Raw genomic sequence first — 19,945 nt, forward strand, 5'->3', positions numbered from 1 at the left:
TTAATAAAAAAATTAAACAAATAAAATAGGACCATACTTTTAGAACCAAAAGGGACTTTGTACAATGTCTGTAGCCCCTTCCTGTCATCAAGGTCACTTGCTATCAGGAGCCAAGTGTAGTGTGAATCCTTTGAATTTGCATTCAGTTCCTAGCCTTTTGACTTTCAGAGCATGTGATCTTGGCAAGTAAGTCACTCAACCCAGTTTGTCCTTTTAAAGTGGATGTGACCATGTCCCTTGTAAGAGTGAAATGCTCTAATTTATGTAAAGTCACTTGATGAATTGTGAGGCGCTCGCTGCAGTTTCAGTGGAGCCACAACTGACAGCGAGGACCTGGGATTTCTTTTCTTCCTGTCAGATGAGTTTCTATCAGTGTTTTCAAGAAATGTGCTTAAATTTCTCATATCTTCAGTGCTTCTATCCTTTCTTTCCTGCAGGTTCTTAAGTGTGAAGTGGAATTGATGGCCAGGATGGCGAAGACCATCGACAGCTTCACTCAGAACCAGACAAGGCTGGTGGTCATCATCGACGGACTAGATGCCTGTGAGCAGGACAAAGTGCTCCAGATGCTGGATACTGTATGTCGTGGTCATCTTGAAACTCCTGATTGTCACATACGTAGCAGCTGAATGACTTCGTGAATTTCTCAAATGGAATTTGAATAGTACTTTTTCTTTTGTAAAAACAACCTTTTTTTTTTTTTTCTCTTTAGTGTAGAAGCATAGCCAGTGTTTCATCACAAACAGATTTAAACAATTTTGGCCTAATGGCTGTGTGAGACAATGAAGAGAGTAGCTGTAAAGTCCATGGTGTGACTCCATTTGTGGTTAGAATCAGAGACAACAGTAGGGAGCCCGCAGAACTTGTAGTTTATGTTAAAGTAGGGCACATCGGTGGCTCTGTGAGGTGCATGACTGCGGAGAGAGCCAGTGTGGCCAGCACCTCATGTGTTTTCACAACTGTTTCTCATGTATGTTGATCTTTCCTTTTATGTAGACCATAAATATTTTAAAATAGGACAGGGTTAATTATTTTCTTTGAAGGTTTTATCACGGTCAGATGGTGAGAAATTGTCAGATGGTAAAAAATCACATTAAGACTTCAATGAAATTTGTTTTCATATGGAATAATATTTTAATAAAAAATTAGTATTTAAAAATATAGTCACCAAAGGATAGATTTGGAAGAGACTTTTTGTTACTTTGGATAGTATGAAATTTATGTCATAAATACACATTTCTTCTACCACAGGTCCGAGTTCTGTTTTCAAAAGGCCCATTCATTGCCATTTTTGCAAGTGATCCACATATTATTATAAAAGCAATTAACCAGAACCTGAATAGCGTGCTTCGTGACTCAAACATAAATGGACACGACTATATGCGCAATATAGTTCATTTACCCGTTTTCCTTAATAGTCGTGGACTGAGCAATGCAAGAAAATTTCTTGTAACTTCAACAACAAATGGGGACATTCCGTGCCCAGATACTGCAGGTAAAGATCAAGTTCCTCAGGTACTTCGGGTTTGAAGTAGTTATGTAGTTTTTGTGGTGACTCGCCTTTTACCTTGAAAAGTATTGTTAGTGTTTCACTTCTCTTTAAATATCACGTACAACAGAATTTTGGTACAAATGATGCTCTCTCAACAAATTCTTTAAGGGATACAGGAGGATGCTGACAGAAGAGTTTCACAAAACAGCCTTGGAGAGATGACTAAACTTGGTAGCAAGACAGCCCTTAATAGACGGGTAAGATGCCATTTGTTTTGAGCCAAATGTTTGTACTGCTGTTGTTCAAATAGAACTAGGGTGATGCTGTTTAAATTATCTTCTGTAGATGGTGCATTCAGCTCGGCAGATACATTGGATTATTGAGTTTCCTTTCGGCTTCAGGTGTTTTTGAGGAAATGCCTGACCCTGGAGCCCATCACAGCTGTGCAGTGTGCAGCAGCCCCTGTCCTCTCCTAACCTGTCCCCAGCTGCCCTTCCGGACCTCCGGCCCGCGGAATCAGGATCTCTCAGTGAGATTTGAAAGCTCCCCAGAGGATCTCCTCCAGGGTTTCGTTCCACGTCAGGCTGTGTCCGTCCCGGGTGCTTGTTGCCACCATTGCTGTCCGGGAGGAAGCGCCCCGTGCTCCTCCTCTTGGCCTTCCTCCTTCCCAAGGGTCTGTGACGTGTGACCCTTTCTTTCCACCCACGTAGTGATTTTGTGTCCTGCCCGGCCACCTTGGGTTTCTCCTCAAACACTCTCGTTTTCCCTGTCCTGCCCCATTTCTAGAACCCTCTTTTGTACAGATCGAGGGAGTATCACAGGAAGATGTCCGCTTGCAGTAACTTACAGCGATAGCGCCGCTGAAGGACGGCTGAGTTGGGCTAGCGCTGGCCCCGTTTTCTTTTTCTGAAGAGAAAAATCCAAATCCACAATTTGGGACATTTTATAGAAAAAATGTGTCTTCAGTGGTATTGTGATGTTTTGATTTCATGTCTCTACCCTACACAAGTATGAATACAAAATGAACATGAATGACAATTGATAGCACCAAATTAAGAGGAGGGTATAGTTTAGCATTTTGAATTTGTCTCCTGGGAGTCTGGCCGTCTGGGCTCTGTGTGCTCGCATCCACCATTGCCTTGTTTCCTGACCTCAGAGGAGGGCTCGCTTCTGTTGTGCCCGTTCCTCCTCGGATTAGAAGGGGTTCTCTACCCCACTCTGCCCACCTTGGTGCCTCTAATTCTTACGCAGATGTGAAGGTAGTTGTCACACGTTTAAACGTTACCTCAGCATGAAAATGTGAATCCTTAAAACTAGACAGAAGGTTGTTTGCTTTATTATTTCCGGGTTCCTACAGGAACTCTGAGTAAGATGGAACTTCTATAAGAGTTTGATTGAATTCTCTTTACATAATTCTGCTTATTGCAATCTTTAAGGCGTTTGATTTTCTGTAACTGTACAACCATAAATCAAAATACGTCTGAAGCTAACACACAGCATTTGACGCACTTGTGCTGATATTACTTTCTAACTGTCCTGTGAAGATTCTGCCTCAGAATAATAATAATAATGCCTATTATTACTGTACAAGCTTCCCCTTTGGATTATTTCTGTTGTCATCATACACATATACTAACTTCTCAAAAGGCCTTAAGTTCTCAGACAAGTATTGGTTCATTCTCCTCGTGATATACTCCTTCAGGATACTTACCGAAGAAGGCAGATGCAGAGGACCATCACTCGGCAGATGTCCTTCGATCTTACGAAACTGCTGGTTACTGAGGACTGGTTCAGTGATATAAGTCCTCAGACTATGAGAAGATTGCTTAATATTGTTTCTGTGACAGGTAACTTTTCTTCCTGTCTTCTGGTGGGTAATAAACTTCAACACATCAGCAGAGCAATTCAGTTTCAGAAACAGAAGGGTGTACTGTGTTCATACGTTTACACCGTTGTCTAGCACTTTCATTTGCATTGAGTGTACCTAGTAAAACCTATATGAATTTTGACAGTGAAAATCAATCATCAGTTGTGCACTGTTATTTTTAAAACTTGATTTAAAAAATTTTTTATTTCACCTTAATTTTTCTCTTTGTACGAAGGTAATTTTATGCTAATTTGTATGACTGAATATAATCAACTTATAATTTAAATGTTGGCATTCAGATTTTGTATGCTGCTCTTCTGTTTTATTTTCAATGATATTTTCTTTTTTATTGTGTTAAATATAATACATATAACAATTTACTGTCCTGACCATTTTTGTGGGTACACTTTGGTGGTGGTACATACATTCATGTTTTTGGGCAGCCATCACCTCCATCCATCTTCGTAATTGTTTTCATTTTCCAAAACTGAAACTCTATACCTGTTATATAATTGCCCACTTTCCTCCCTCCCCCAGCTCCTTGCGGCCACTATTCTACTTTGTCTCTACAGAATTTGACTACCTGAAGTACCTCATATATGTGGAATCATACAGTATTTGTCTTTTTGCGATTGGCTTATTTCACTTAATACAACGCCTTTAAGGTTCACCATGTTGTCGCATGTAGCACGTAGAGTCCTTTTTAAGACTGAATAATATTCCATTGTATGTCTATACCACCTTTTGGCGTATCCATTCACCTGTTGATGGACATGTAGGTTGCTTCCATGTTTCCATGTTTTAGCTATTGTGAATAATGCTCTTATGAACATGAATATATCGTAATATTTTTTGAGACCCTGCCTTCAGTTCTTTTGGATATATACCCAGAAGTAGAATTGCTGGGTCACATGGTATTTCTATGTTTAATTTTTTGAGGAACCTTCATTTTGTTTTCATGGCTGTACCATTTTACATTCCCACCAACAGTGCACAAAGGTTCCAATTTTTCTACATCCTTGCTAGCACTTGTTTCTTTCTATTTTTTTTTTGATAGTAGCCATCCTAATACATGAGAAGTAGTATCTCATTGTAGTTTGGATTTGCATTTCCCTAATTAACAATGTTGAACATTTTTGCATATGCTTGTTGGCCATTCCTATATCTTCTTCAGAGAAATGTTTATTCAAGTCCTTTGTCCATTTTGAATTGGGTTGTTTGGGTTTTTTATTGTTGAGTTTTAGGAGTTCTCTGTATATTGTAGATATTGATCTATTGATCCCTTATCAGATATGTGTTTTTTAATTATTTTCTTCCATTCTGTGGGTTGTATTTTCCTCTGTGGATAGTGTCCTTTCACGTACAAAATTTAAAAATTTTCATGAAGATCAGTTTGTCTGCTTTTTGTTTGCATGCCTTTGGTGTCATATTCAAGAAATCACTGCCAAATCCAATGTTGAGAAGTTTTTGACCTATGTTTTCTTCTAAGTGTTTTATTGTTTTAAGTTACATTGATCCCTTTTGAGTTAATTTTTATTTTTTTTTTTTAATTTTTTTTTTCAACGTTTATTTATTTTTGGGACAGAGAGAGACAGAGCATGAACGGGGGAGGGGCAGAGAGAGAGGGAGACACAGAATCGGAAACAGGCTCCAGGCTCTGAGCCATCAGCCCAGAGCCCGACGCGGGGCTTGAACTCACGGACCGCGAGATCGTGACCTGGCTGAAGTCGGACGCTTAACCGACTGCACCACCCAGGCGCCCCTCATATTTCTTTTTAAGGATTGTTTTAGTTCTACAGTGTCTCTTGAGATTCCATATGAATTTTAGGATGGATTTTTCTATTTCTGCAAAAAAAAAAGTCATTGGAGTTTTGACAGCGATTGCATTGAATCTGTAGATGACTTTGGGTAATGTTGCTATTTTAACAAAATTAAGTCTTCCAATCCATGAACATGGGATGTCTTAATTATAATTTAAAATGTTGAAATTCAGATTTCACATGTGTCTATTGTTTTAGTTTTCAAATGACATTTTATTTTAAATGTTTATTTATTTTGAGAGAGAGAGAGTATGTGCATGTGCACATGCAAGTGGGAGAGGGGCAGAGAGAGAGAGAGGGAGAGAGAATCCCAAGCAGGTTCCATGCTGTCAGTACAGAGCCTGATGTGGAGTCCATCCCACGAACTGTGAGATCATGACCTAAGCCAAAATCAAGAGTCAGATGCCTAACTGATGAGCCACCCAGGTGCCCCCAAGTGATATTTTAAATAAAAAATATTGACAATAAAATTGAAGATTATTGCCCTGTGACTGAATTCTTTGCAAGGAATTCTGCTCTTCACCATGTTAATGCTTACATGTAAATGTAAATACTTATAATTTAGTTTGTAAGTATGTATTTCTTTCTTGGCATGACATTGAATAGTACTTGGTAATATTGGCTAGTGTTCACTCTGTTACAGTAGTTACACTGGAATTTGCTTTTATGCTAAGGTTGGGGTACATGCTCTGAACTAAATTGCAAGTGAGATTGTGTTTAATATATGTACAATAATTTTGGTAATTAAATCCCTTTAAGTGAGGTCTCAAACCTTATTAAGTTGATTATGTTCTACAGTGGAAGTGTTCTAGTGTATTATCGATAATATTTATGTACTTATTTAACAAATATATGGTGAGTGTCTAGATATGCCAGATATTGGCCTGGGTATTATGGAGATAAGCAGCAAACAAGGTAAAGTTCTTGACTTATTGGCGAAGACAGAAAGATATAAAAAGTCACGTAACAATAAGTGCCATAAAAACCTCATCTTCCCTTACCATTTAGCTTTGGAATACCCCTGGTGCAGTCATTGCTTCTTTGCTTTTCAATCTAAACCAGTTCCTTTGGTGATCTCATGGAGTCCCAAAGGTTTATATACCATCTACATATGATTCTCAAACGTATATCTTCATCCTTGTTGCTTTCCAGTTGCCTACTTGATATCTAGTGGTGTCTTATATTCATCTGATACTTAATATGTCCAAAATTGAACTTTTGATCATCTGCCCCAAACTTAATCTGCCCATAGACTCCCATCTCAGTTAATCCAACTCTTTTTCCAGTTCCTTGGGCAAAAAAACCCCTTGATATGTTTTTTCTATATGCCACCTCTGATCTGTAGTATGTTCTTTAGCTCTATTTTCATACTAAATCCAGAATCTGACCACTTCTCACCATTTGTAACATACTACCCTTATCCAGCGCATCATTATGTCTCATCTGTATTAATTGTAGCAGTAGCCTAACTCATCTCCCTGCTGCTACTTTTTCCTCTGTGGTCTATTCTCCATGTGGCGGCCACAGCGACCTTTTGAAATAGAAACCAATCATCTTGTTTCTCTGCTAAGAACTCTATTATGTTTCCATTTTGTTGAAAATAAAAATCTTAAGTCCTTACAGTTTCTTACAAGGCCCTTTTGATCTCTCTCTCTCCACCTCTTTCCCGACTTCTGACCTTATCTTCTACTCTCCTGTTCCATCCCTAACAGACCTTTTTGCCGTTCCCTGAAAATGTCAGGCATGCTCCTGCCTAAGGGCTTCTGCTTCTGCCTGTAATGATCTTTCTTTGGAGAGATGCATCATGGGCTTTCTCGTCTTGTCTTAACTCTTTGCTTAAATGTCAGCTTTTCAACGAGCCCTTCCTTTTTTGTCTTAGATAAAATTACACTTCTTTCTTTGACACTCCTTGCTTTATTAATTTACCCCATAGAACCGATCACCTTTTAATACACTGTATCGTATACCTACCAACTTAGACGGTTCTTTAGAGGATGAGGTCCATCATGGGTTCATTGATGTTCTGTTGTCTGATTGTTGAGACTGACACATAGTTCTGAAAGGTTTTGCCTACAGGTATGTGGTCAAAGCAGTATATAGCACTGGTGGCAAATGACACAGCAAAAATTACTTTAGGATTAAACAGAATTGTGTTTAATCCCTAGGAGTTTTGCAGTACAGCTCTTTGGGTTACAGAAGCCATATAAATACTAGGTTGAAATTTGTGGTGTAAATTAAATTGCAATGTTTAAAGATTTAAATTATTTGTGAATATGCTAAATGTTTTGCTTAGTATAATATTACACATCTATGAATTTAAAGAACTGTTTTCATACTGTTTAAAGGGCGATTACTGAGAGCCAATCAGATTAGTTTCAACTGGGACAGGCTTGCTAGCTGGATCAATCTTACTGAGCAGTGGCCATACCGAACTTCATGGCTCATATTATATTTGGAAGAGACTGAAGGGATTCCAGATCAAATGACACTGAAAGCCATCTATGAAAGGTATGTTGTCCGACCTCTTTAAGTTTCACTTTATCTTAGATTAACTTGACTCTTCAGAAAAAAGTTAATGCAAATAAAGCAAAATGAATACAAAATAATATACATGAAATGTATACTTCTGGATTCAACTAACCATTCTCATTAATTCCATTATAATTTTGGAGTTGTGTTAGCACAGGTCTATATCTCATGTAAAATTTATGACTTAGGTAGTTGAGTATATTCTTCCCTTTGCAGTGTAACTTACACAGTAAAAAAAGTTTAACTAATAGTCCTATTAGTTTTATGTATTTATACATATGAAATGCAAACTGTGAAATGTTATTATTTGTTTCCATTTTATTTTTTATTCTAAGAGTCTTCATTGAATATTAAGGAGGTTCCATTTTCAAATCATTAGTGCAGGTATTTTCAGTTTTGGGTCTGGAGAGTTTTTGAAACTGTGAATACGGGTTGGAAAACGTTCTTTGCGTTAAACAATAAAGGAATTTATTTTTCCTTTATAGTCAGTCATTTGAAGTACTTCTGAAGTTTTTACTTCTGATAAGAAATTGATTAATCTTTTCTTGAAAGACGTGAAGTTTAGGCTCAGTGAAATGTCAGGCATGTAAAGTCATAAGAGTGGACAATTTCTTGTCAGATTCACAAATGAAATTGAAATCCTTTTTGTTCACCAGAACATACCTTCAGAGTTTCCAAGAGCTGCTCAAGTAAGCTGTTAGAAAAAAGGTGGTAGAAAGAAACTATACAGTTTCACAAATCTTGGTATAACTGAAACGATTATTTTAAATATATTCGAAACACTAACGAAGCATTTAGTGTATAGTTCATATATTAAAACTTTTAAGATCACAAAAAATTTTTCTTGAAGTATTGTCAGCATGCGGTTAGTTTTCCTTTGTTTTTCATCCCCATTGTTCATGTAGATATTTTATTTAATGTTTTCTGAGGTAAATAACTAGTTTTAGGCTTACGGAGGATGGCTGTAGTGTTAGTGTACAGATTTGAGGTCTTCCTGCTTTTGCTGTTTAATTTACACTAAATTCAAGTAGTTGTGTAAACCGTGTGCTGTATCAAGTAGGTGTTCCAGTAGGTGGCAGTGACACATAATTACTGCCGGCTGTGGAGAAGTGGCATGGAATCGTATCTGCTCTCTGGTATCTGAGAGAGTATCTTCTTCCCGTAAGACACAAGATTGGTTTTTCCCTTGGTTGTGCAGTAAAACGTTGTTTTATTTCGTGAGTAAGTTTTGCATCGTAACAGGTGTCGTGTAATGTGTAATGAGTGTTGGCTAGATGAGCACAGTTATTGTTAAACAGTTAAAATTTAACTTTGGAAACTCTCTAACTTCTTACTAACAACTCATCCCAAGGTAATGGGGTTTATTTTTCACATGGTGTATTTTTCACCCAAAGCGCCAGTTAGCATGGACAGGTAGTCCTTTGGGACTTCGTCTTATCCTTGAGCAATGGTGATTATTTGGGTGTCAATAAAAATATGTCTGAGGAAAGAATAAGCCTTCATTTAGGGACTAGAAACAGGGTTCTTTTTTTTTTTTTTTTTAAATTTTTTTTTTTTTTCAACGTTTATTTATTTTTGGGACAGAGAGAGACAGAGCATGAATGGGGGAGGGGCAGAGAGAGAGGGAGACACAGAATCGGAAACAGGCTCCAGGCTCTGAGCCATCAGCCCAGAGCCTGACGCGGGGCTCGAACTCACAGACCGCGAGATCGTGACCTGGCTGAAGTCGGACGCTTAACCGACTGCGCCACCCAGGCGCCCCTAGAAACAGGGTTCTTAGAGCCTGTCTGAATCGGTATTGTTCCTGGAGCATGTATTTAGTTTCGGGAAGTTTGAACTTGTGGCCGCAGGAGGGCTGCTTGTGTCACAGGGCCCTCATGGAAGGAGGAGAGACTGCTCATCGTGAGCATTTTCTCCTTTTGGTGTCTGTGTCTCCAGCCTTCCTTCCTCAAGTGCCGGGTTCTCCTCCAGGAGCTTTAGTGCTCGCGAAGCTCTGTGAAGCTCAGGTGGCTGGGTGGCTCCACGTCCTCAACAGGGAAGATTGTGGTTCGGAAAGTTTAACGTCCCAAAGTCGCTTAGCTCGTGAGTAGCAGAGGTATTTCAGTCCAGGTCTCTCAGAGTCCACAGATCGCTTCTGTGCCCGCCACTGTTCTAAACACTTTGCGTTTTGACACCTTTTATTCTCACAGTCTGTGGAGTAGTGTTATTGTTCGTGTTTTACACATGAGAAAATTGAAGCCCAGAGAAGGCAAGTCACGTAGCGAATGTCTCACAGCCACTGAGTGGTAGAGCCGGGTCCCTGGCTCCAGAGCCACGTGCGAAGGGTACTGCCCCGCACAACACGGTAGGGCCATCTGTGTTTCCTTCAGCTGTAGCGTTGTCTGGAGTATGTAAGGCACTAACATCTTATGACGAAGATGAAGTGTCTCAAGTTTTTACGTTTCTGTGTTCTCCATTTCTTTCTAGAATTTCACAAGATACGAATATTCTATTTAACACATAAGATGGTTGATACAAATCGTCTCATTTACTGCAGTGACAACGGATCTATTAAGCAGGCATTGCTGTAATACATTATTTTTTTTCTACAAGTTTCCTTTACCTTCGTAAAAACAGTTGTTACATTTTTCAGCACCCCACCCCCAGTAAGAGAGTAAATATAGTTCATGTCAGTTTTTGGTTTGGGTGCAGGAGAGGACTCAAGTCAGTCTCTTTGTCTTCCTTTAGTTGAGTATATTGCTTAGAAGTACACTGTATCTCAGGATTACAGAAACAGTGATCAACTTTTCACATTTGAAGGGCTGCGGGCTTGAAGCCCCCAGCCACTGGGTCCTCTGCGTGTCCTGTGACGGAGGTAGGGAGTGGTTAAAGTCTGGGTCCCCGGGAGACGGAAGCACGCGGGTTGTGCAAATGAATAAAAGGTCTTGAAAGCCCTCAGAAACTTATCTTTCGGTTCAATCCCACAAAAATATATTAAGGGTTTATTATTTGTGGGTCCTGCTTCTGGATGCCGGAGGTACAGTTGTGAACAAGTACCCGTATATTTACTTTCAATCCAGCAGTCATTTACTCTGAATGTATACCTCCACAAACAAGAAGTTGTGCAACTTAAGTGTGCATTTATATAAGAACATTGGGGGGGGGGGGGCCCTTGGTGGCTCAGCCGGTGAAGCGTCCGACTTCAGCTCAGGTCATGATCTCACGGTTTGTGAGTTCGAGCCCCATGTCGGGCTCTGTGCTGACAGCCAGAGCCTCGAGACTGCTTTGGATTCTGTGTCTCCCTCTCTCTCTCTGCCCTTCCCCCACTTGTGTTTTTTTCCCCCTCTTTCTCTCAAAAATAAATAAATAAACATTTACATAAGAACATTGGTTGAAGCACCATGATAGGGTATTTTGTAACTGTAGGAAAGAATGAAGGAAAACTCTGTGATTTACATGGAGGAATTTCTAGGATATAGTAAGTGAAAATAGCAAAGTGTGTAAGAGTGTACAACATGATACTGTTTGTGTAAGAAAAGAGGGATAAGTGCCCCTTACCCGTTTATCCCATCCCCCCTCCCACAACCCCTCCTGTAACCCTCAGTTTGTTCTCCATATTTAGGAGTCTCTTCTGTTTTGTCCCCCTCCCTGTTTTTATATTATTTTTGTTTCCCTTCCCTTATGTTCATCTGTTTTGTCTCTTAAAGTCCTCATAAGAGTGAAGTCATAGGATTTTTGTCTTTCTCTGACTAATTTCACTTAGCATAATACCCTCCAGGTCCATCCACGTAGTTGCAAATGGCAAGGTTTTATTCTTTTTGATTGCCGAGTAATACTCCATTGCATATATATACCATATCTTCTTTATCCATTCATCCATCAGTGGACATTTGGGCTCTTTCCATACTTTGGCTATTGTTGGTGGTGCTGCTATAAACATGGGGGTGCATGTGTCCCTTCAAAACAGCACATCTGTATCCCATGGATAAATGCCTAGTAGTGCAATTGCTGGGTCATAGGGGAGTTCTATTTTTAGTTTTTTGAAGAACCTCCATACTGTTTTCCAGAGTGGCCGCACCAGCTTGCATTCCCACAAAGAAATGTTTTTGATGGAGTATTTTTCATCATATAATAAAAATAACTTGGAATGAGTTTTTGTAGGGGGAATATTTTGTTCAAGTAAATATATATCTCCAATTCTATATTGGAGATGTAATGAGATAATTAGAACTTTGTTTTGCTATTAAATTAATCCATTATTTTAGACTTCAGCACTAGGTGGGTCTGCCATCCATTAATGGGTTGGATTCAGAGGGATTTTTAGATTTTTTTTTTTTTTTTTAGAAAAAAGTGTGTTTTATATGCCTACAAACACAAAGAATATTTTGTAGCTAGTCTAAGGAAAAGAGAAAAAGACAATGTAGTAAGAATCTTCGAGACTTCATTAAGGAGTTGACTTAATAATTGACTTTAAGATGATTTGGAATGAAAAACTATAGGAAGACAATTTGATTAACATATTGAAAGATCATATATTGGAATATGTTAGAATAATTTAGCTGACTATTTCTAGTTACCCATAGTTGAGTTCTTTGATTCCATTGCTTGTCATTTGAATAATAAAAAGTTTTATTTACAGCAGACAAAAGCAGCAGTATATAATTGATATTCATTTATTTTATTAAAGAAATCTGATTTGATAAAAACAATCAGAAAATAGTATTTTTAACGCTAGTAGTAAAATTTATTTTTTAATCCATAAAAAGCCTCATTTATTTTTATAGCAATTTGATGACACATCTGCTTGCTTTATTCAGCTGAAAAAGAAAATGTTGGTTCTTGGTGTTTGGTAAAATTGCTTTGTTAAATTATTTTCTAAATTGTTCAACTTTTAACAAATGACATTTGATACTAACACTAGAAAGCAATTTCAGCTAATTAAGTAGATCCCTCTATAAACCATTGGAACATTAAGATGACATACTGTTCATTCAAGATTATTTTAATTGGTACAATTATTGTAATTTTCTTGCAATTATGTGTTGAGCTAAAAGCTTTTGTCTAGATCATTTGAGGTTTTTTTTGTTAACATACATTTAGGAAGAAGAAAGGGAGTAAAATAAAAACTATAGATAAAGATTTTCTGTCTACTTTTTATTACAACGTTTTAGACAACCATTGAAATATGTTAGTATAAAACTTTATTTCTGGTGTTTTTCAGTAAGCATTTTAAGCAATGATGGAAGTTTTTAAAAGATCAGTTTAAGCAGTTTTCATGAAGATAATGTTTTAAATTTTTGTTTTGACACTACTCACGCAATCTTTTACTCAGGATGATATGGTCAGAATAGTTTTGTGATAAGGATAATGCCATACTCTTAATTATTTAAAACAAGTTTTGAGAGAGCCTTAGAATGGTAGCCATGTTCCATTCATTGGAATAGCTATTTGCTGAATAGGCACTGTACTCATCTAACTTATACTTTATGCTCAATTCAGCATCTTTAAATTATTCAGGTAGTGGTATTTCTGTACTTGGCATTTTTCATAATAAAATCTCATATCTTATGATGTTCATACCTGATACTCAGCCAAAATCTTCCTAAGTTTAACTTGCTCATTTCTGGTTATCTCCTGCCTCCCTTAGCTCTCACTGACCTCCTTCCTCTTTCTTTTATATTATTTGTTGTCCCTCCTCCATCATGTGACCCAGATTATGCACACGTCTATTTCCGTCGCATGTGGATTTAAGTCGTGAATTTCAATAGCATGAAAAACTGGATAATAGTTTAGATTTGTGAAGAAGTTGTCTCATCTCCTTTGTAGTACAAAGTACATCCTTTGTACTGGTGATATTTCTCCTAATTTTGATTTTGAGATACTAGGAATATTTATGCCAAACACTGTTTCATGCATGGTACTTTTGGTGCTTTTTATATGTAGTGTAGAATCTTAATGAAATTCTATCTTTTTGATATGATGTGACTTCTCTGCATGTGTTGATGTTGTCACCATTCAACATTTATTAAATTACTGTCTTGTATATAATTTTTGTTTCCATCTTTTTTCTCAAAACACACTTTCCCTGAATATGTATCACGTAAATACTTTATTCAGGGTAGTTCTTGTTGAGAAGGGAAAAGCTGAGCAAAGATTGAAGGAAGTAGGAGAATTAGCCAACTAGATATCTAGGGAAAGCATTTCTGGGCAGAAGGAACAGTGTGGACAAAGGTTGTAAGACCAGAGAGTACCTGGAATGTTTCCGTAACAGCAAGGACAAGGGATTTGGTGTGGCTAGAGAGGATTCAGTAAAGCAACGGGGTGGGAGGTGAGGTCAGGAAGGTGTGGAACATGGAAGATCATTGTAAAGGTTTTGGCTTTTACCCTAAGTAAAATGGAGATCCATTGCAGGGGTTTGAAAAAATTGTATCCGTACCCTGTATGCTCTAAGGTGCCTATTATTTGGCTGTATCAGTGTAACTTGGCGTAAGTTAGGGAATCCTATTGACCTAAGGGAGCGTATTTTGAGAATCCTGTGTTGCGAAGGGGATGGGAGTGGATCTTGGTGGGAACGTTAGGGTAAATGAAAAGTTGTGCAGAGTAGGTGGGGATCCCACAGTAAAGATGAAATGAATGATAGAGAATGGCACTTAACAGCACGCCATGAAAATGAGAAAGCTAAGAAATGAACAACATGTGTAGACAGTCTGTTGCAGTGTAGTGAGGAAACTGGTTATTTCTAAACATCTCCATTAATTTATGACTAATTTCCCTGTATGTCTTTCCTGTTGTAATAATTTCTTGTTTCTTAAGATGATTTTATTCTTTATTTTCTAGTAAAATGTTGGATTTAGAAGCCTACTTTTTGGATCATTTTTTAAATTACCTTCTTTCCTTTGGACTTGCCAGCTGCATGGTTTGTCCCCCAAGCCCCACATTTAAGCCCCTGGTTGAGAGTGAATGAAAGGTGGTTTCTGTAGCATTGGCTGATAGGTCAGTGGTGTAGAGGGCAACTAATGAGTTGCTTGTACAGTAATATTAATTTGATTTATGAGTACTATAAGATGGAAATGATGGTCATTGCGTGTCAACTTGGGCTCTACGGATAAAGAAAAATAATTGGTCAAAATTCAGTGTACAAGCATCAAGTTTATCTGGAGTTCTGAACAGGCCTAGCCTGGCTCTCCAGCTCATTCTCATGCTTTATCCCTCTTGCTTTTTACCTTTCCACCTGCACTTCTCTGTGGCCCATCCTTCCTCCCCCACCTTATTCTTCTGGTCACATCTTAAATGCCACAGCCTCAAGAATCCTTTTGTGACCGGCATACCCCATTCTCCAAGATTTTACTAGATGTGTTCCACATATACTGGTATGTTCCTTCATAGCACTTAACATAGTTACCTTTCTATAAATATTTGCATTTCTCCTTAATATTTGTTTCCTGAACTAGACTGTTAACTCCACGACTGTAACTTCCTTAAACCTTGTTGAATTCCTCGCTTTAGACGTTCTTGGTATGGAGTAGGCAGTAGTGATTATTTTTGAGAGAATAAAGAAATATGATGATGACATTTGGATCGAGCAAAGTATGGATTAGGGGAAGGTGGTAAATGAGAAGCCACATTTTATCTTGAAGAGAATACTATTCATGAAGACACCTGATCTTTGGTTCCAAATGTGGGGAAAATGTTTCCTTTGTTATTATACTAGTAGTTCCCTGGGTTAGGCACATAGTAAGTTCTCAGTACATAGCAATTGAATGGTAATTACATATTTCAGTCAGCACCTAGTAGTTTCCACCTTTTGTTGGGTGATACAACACAATCAAAACAATGTATTTCATAGTCATTTCCTTGTAACTGTGAGTTCACCACATTTCTAAGGTTTCTTGCATTTATAATCCTTTTATGAATGCCATGGTTGGGAATTACTTCATATTGGCCCACCTTTAGACAGGCCCCTCCCACTTCAGCTCCTACCAACAGGCTATTGTCAGTGTTGTTAAAAAGGCCTTATGAGTTAGCTGGACTCCCATTTTTGTTACGCTAAACATTTTGATCAGGTTCATTCATTGACAAATATTTATAGAGTCTTTTATGTATTGGGCATATGCTAATAAAAGTACTGGTTAGTATTACTTGAGTCTTCAGTGTATGCCACACGTTGGATTAAGCAGTTTGCATGGATTTTTAAATTTAATGCTAACTCTGGGAGGCGAAGAGTGGGAGTTACTTGGGATCACACAGCTACTACTGCTGGAGCTTCCCCAGACCTATTTCTGGAAGCCAGGAGATGATCTGTAACTACAAAGCAAGGCAGCAGATCTGAGAGAATTACAAATACAGAACTATACTAAATTTATTTTTATTTCCAGATATATTTTATTCATTTTCAAATGAGTATTTATATCAATGGGAATATTATTATGTATCAACGGGCAGATAGGAAATTTTCCAGAGGATTGAATTTCTGCTCTATTAAAAAAATGCGGACTCTTTACCAACTTATGTAAAACCCCAAATAAATGCTTTATTCAGTTCTAATTGTGTCTAGTAACTGCAATAGGTTCTGTAGGGAATGCTTAAAAAAATCAGTTGTGATATTTGACACTTAAACAGCTGGTACATCTGTTTTTTAAGCCTTTATATCATTTTTATATGCATTAGGTGGCTGTAATTTTTTTAGGTAGCTTTTCAATAGCTTTTCATTTGCTTTAAATAGGATAAAATTGATTTTAAAAATATTTTCTCATTTAAACTCATGATTCCATGTTCAGTAATTTTATGGAAATAAAATAAAAATAAAAAGAACAAAGAAAGAATTTTAAGTGTTCCAAAGTTGTGCGTTTCTAACTCCAACATGAAAAAAGTATATTAACTAAGGTTGTTTGAAATCTGAAATAAAAAACTCAACTTCTCTAAAGTATATGTTTTGATATGTAAAACAAAAATATTACTTATGCAGGTAATAATTATATTAACATAATTTATATTATAATACGGTACGAGTATTATGCACATTTACATTTTAAAAAACCCAAGTCTGATTACTGAAGGATTCACATTTGCCACCAGACTGTCTGTCTGTCTATCATCTATATGAAGTTATTTTTTTCAACAGACGTTTATGATTTTAGAATTTCAAGTCAAAATATTTTTAAGACTCTGAGATAGGAGAATAAACAACACAAGTGCTGGGTAACCGAAACAGGTAAAGGGAGTGGCCGCTGTAGAGCTCTGCCGCCAGCAGCTCCTGGTAGCAATATCCGGGAAGTCCACAAGGTGGGAGTATTTCACTAGAGACATTATTAGCATGTTCAGCCAAGAAATAAGCCCTACTTCATTTTGCTCTTCCCTTTCCAGAGCAGGAAAACAAGGAAAGCACTTAAGTTTAAATATGAATATCTGACACTTTAAAGTTTAATTTCCATGCCTGTTTTTTTAAAAATGGCTTCACAGGACGTTCGTAAGTACCGAGACCCTTGATCATAGGCAAATGAGTGGTTATCTGACTTTATGGCATAGTCTTTATTAAGTTTAGTACTACCTTTTCCTCCTCAAATTCTTTTAAATGAGCTTTTGGGAAAAGGGTGGGTATGAAAAAAGGGGAGTATTTGAAAGATACAAATAAATAAAATTGGTCTTTATAAAGATTTGTATTAGATTAAAAGTATTAAATTCTAAACATTGTAGAACTTGGGTTCTATTCTTATTAAACATTAAATCTTTAAGATAGCTTATCTAATAAAGGTTTTGTTTTTTTAAAAAAAATTTTTTTTAACGTTTTATTTATTTTTGAGACAGGAAGAGACAGTATGAACAGGGGAGGGTCAGAGAGAGGGAGACACAGAATCTGAAACAGGCTCCAGGCTCTGAGCAGTCAGCACAGAGCCCGACGCGGGGCTCGAACTCACGGACGGCGAGATCATGACTTGAGCCGAAGTCGGCCGCTTAACCGACTGAGCCACCCAGGCGCCCCTAAAGGTTTTGTTTTAATCTGAGGCATATTCATAGACATGCTTTGATTTCAGAACCTTTATTCTGTATACCTCCTTTTCAGAGTTTTATTTCAAAACATTTGCTTCCTCTAGATGGTTAATGGAAGAATCTTTAAGAATTCAAAAAGGAGACAATAATAGAAACCTCTCTTACTGTTTGGTAGCACCTCCCAATATTAGTAGTGTTCCTCAAGCAGCTATGAAAATCGGATCTCATTTACTTTTATCAGAATATTTTTTTAATACATCTTAGTACAAACTCTTGATATGGAACAATGGGCTTTACATTTTTATGATAGATAGTATTTTCATATTGAGTCAGTTGCAATTATTTTGCCTCTCTTAACCTCTTTACCGAAGTCTTCTGTTATTACCCTAGCTTGAAACTATTGTTTTATCATCTGAATTGGTATTATCTGATCACTTGCGTGGCAGCAACTGGGTAGGCATTGGGCTGTAGTACGTGGTTTCTCAGGCTTCCCCCCTCCTCCCCGGTGGAAACCTTTTTGCAAATTAAATCTTATGCACAACCCCAGTAAATAAAGCAGAATGAATATAAATTAATTGACTCAAATTAGAATGTTTCCTAATAAATTCAGTTAGAAAAATGAGCTGTTCTGAAGAACATATTAAAATTGAAACATGTAGGGGTGCCTGGGTGGCTCAGTTGGTTGAGCGTCCGACTTTGCCTTAGGTCATGATCTCGCGGTCTGTGAGTTCGGGCCCCATGTCAGGCTCTGTGCTGACAGGTCAGAGCCTGGAGCCTGCTTCAGATTCTGTGTCTCCCTCTCTCTCTGCCCCTCCCCTGCTCATGCTCTGTCTCTCTCTCTCTCTGTCAAAATAAATAAACATTAAATGTTTTTTTTTTAATTGAAACATGTGGATGATCCCTGCATGCTTACCTTGGCATAAACCTCTCTTTGTTTCTGTACTTAGTTTTGGTAATATAATATCAAGAAAATTCTGAATCCTAAATAGATTCAAATGTTACCAATTTTTAAACGTGCTTTGCAGTGGCAGGATGTTTTCAATTAATTTGGCTTCATCGGTCGGTCACCAGGCTTATGTGACAGCTGCTCACATTTCTTCTAATTGGTTGAAGTGCTGGGTGCTGCTTCTCTGACAGGGTCCTGTCACCTGAGTCATGTCATAAACTAGTACTGATTTCTGAACTGTTTATTACGCTCTGACTTGGGCACATCAGGTGGAGTAGTGCACTCGCTTGCCTAACTTTATGAAGAGGAAAGTGCTGGACTGGATTAATTAAAAAAAAAAAAAAAAAAAAGGAATTTATATCTGCACCTGAAAATGGAGGAAAAACCTTATTTCAAAGTCTGCAAAAAATTGAAACAAAAAATCAGGATGACCTGAGGCTTATATGTTGGTCTTCTTCAATGCATTAAAATTTAATATGTAACAGTGTTCGATCTTATTATATTTTAAGGAGTTAAAAATATGTAAATCATTACTTAAGAACTCTGAACCCTGTCTGTGGCCCCCAGTTTGAGCCAGTGCAGGGAACGGGGCACAGGCTTTTGAATCAGGCCGGATGGGCACCAGCTCTGCCACTTACATCGGAGGTGACGTCAGGCCAGTTGCTTCACATCTCTGAGGCTCGGTTTCCTCATGTTAAAAGTTGAAATGGTACCTCATGGAATGTTTGGGAGATGGAAATTAGGTAAACTAGATAAAACACCTGGCTCAGAGAATGGCAGGCTGTAGATGTTTGTATACAAATACTAGTACTTTAAAAAATTTTCTTCTTGGGGCGCCTGGGTGGCGCAGTCGGTTAAGCGTCCGACTTCAGCCAGGTCACGATCTCGCGGTCCGTGAGTTCGAGCCCCGCGTCAGGCTCTGGGCTGATGGCTCAGAGCCTGGAGCCTGTTTCTGATTCTGTGTCTCCCTCTCTCTCTGCCCCTCCCCCGTTCATGCTCTGTCTCTCTCTGTCCCAAAAATAAATAAACGTTGAAAAAAAAAATTAAAAAAAAAAAAAATTTTCTTCTCAATTCCTTATAACCTTCGAATATATTTTTGCTGTCAGATTACATGTAAGAACACACGTAATTTACATGTGTGTTCTTCACAGCATCTTACACAACACACAGAAATGAAGGCGGTGCCTTATCTGTAATGTACATGAGCCAGTGCAGATACCTCTTTGAGCTTTTGTATTTTACCCTTCCTGTTTGTCGATCCTTTCTCATCCCTGTAGTTACCAAACTTGCAACCTTAAAGCCAAGTTAAGTTATGCTTCCGGTGT

At 37.9% G+C, this 19,945-nt stretch overlaps 1 protein-coding gene across 22 annotated transcripts in view; it reads left to right on the plus strand.

Moving 5' to 3' along the window:
• The window catches only part of KIDINS220 (kinase D interacting substrate 220), a 103,296-nt gene that overhangs the window by 44,556 nt on the left and 38,795 nt on the right, over window positions 1–19,945 (plus strand). For 21 of the 22 annotated variants that reach the window (XR_006703881.1, XR_006703878.1, XR_006703880.1 and 18 more), the window contains 5 exons: window positions 438–578; window positions 1,252–1,495; window positions 1,661–1,749; window positions 3,195–3,339; window positions 7,525–7,687. Coding sequence is in view for 16 of the 22 variants with exons in the window: in XM_045447808.1 (XP_045303764.1) it covers window positions 438–578; window positions 1,252–1,495; window positions 1,661–1,749; window positions 3,195–3,339; window positions 7,525–7,687 (782 nt within the window). In the remaining 6 variants the exon portion in view is untranslated. Of the gene's footprint in view, window positions 1–437; window positions 579–1,251; window positions 1,496–1,660; window positions 1,750–3,194; window positions 3,340–7,524; window positions 7,688–10,174; window positions 10,371–19,945 lie in introns of those variants that run through there. The other variant, XM_045447814.1, reaches the window with a different exon arrangement.

This window comes from Leopardus geoffroyi, chromosome A3 (genome assembly GCF_018350155.1).
Source record: "Leopardus geoffroyi isolate Oge1 chromosome A3, O.geoffroyi_Oge1_pat1.0, whole genome shotgun sequence".
Taxonomy (NCBI): domain Eukaryota; kingdom Metazoa; phylum Chordata; class Mammalia; order Carnivora; family Felidae; genus Leopardus; species Leopardus geoffroyi.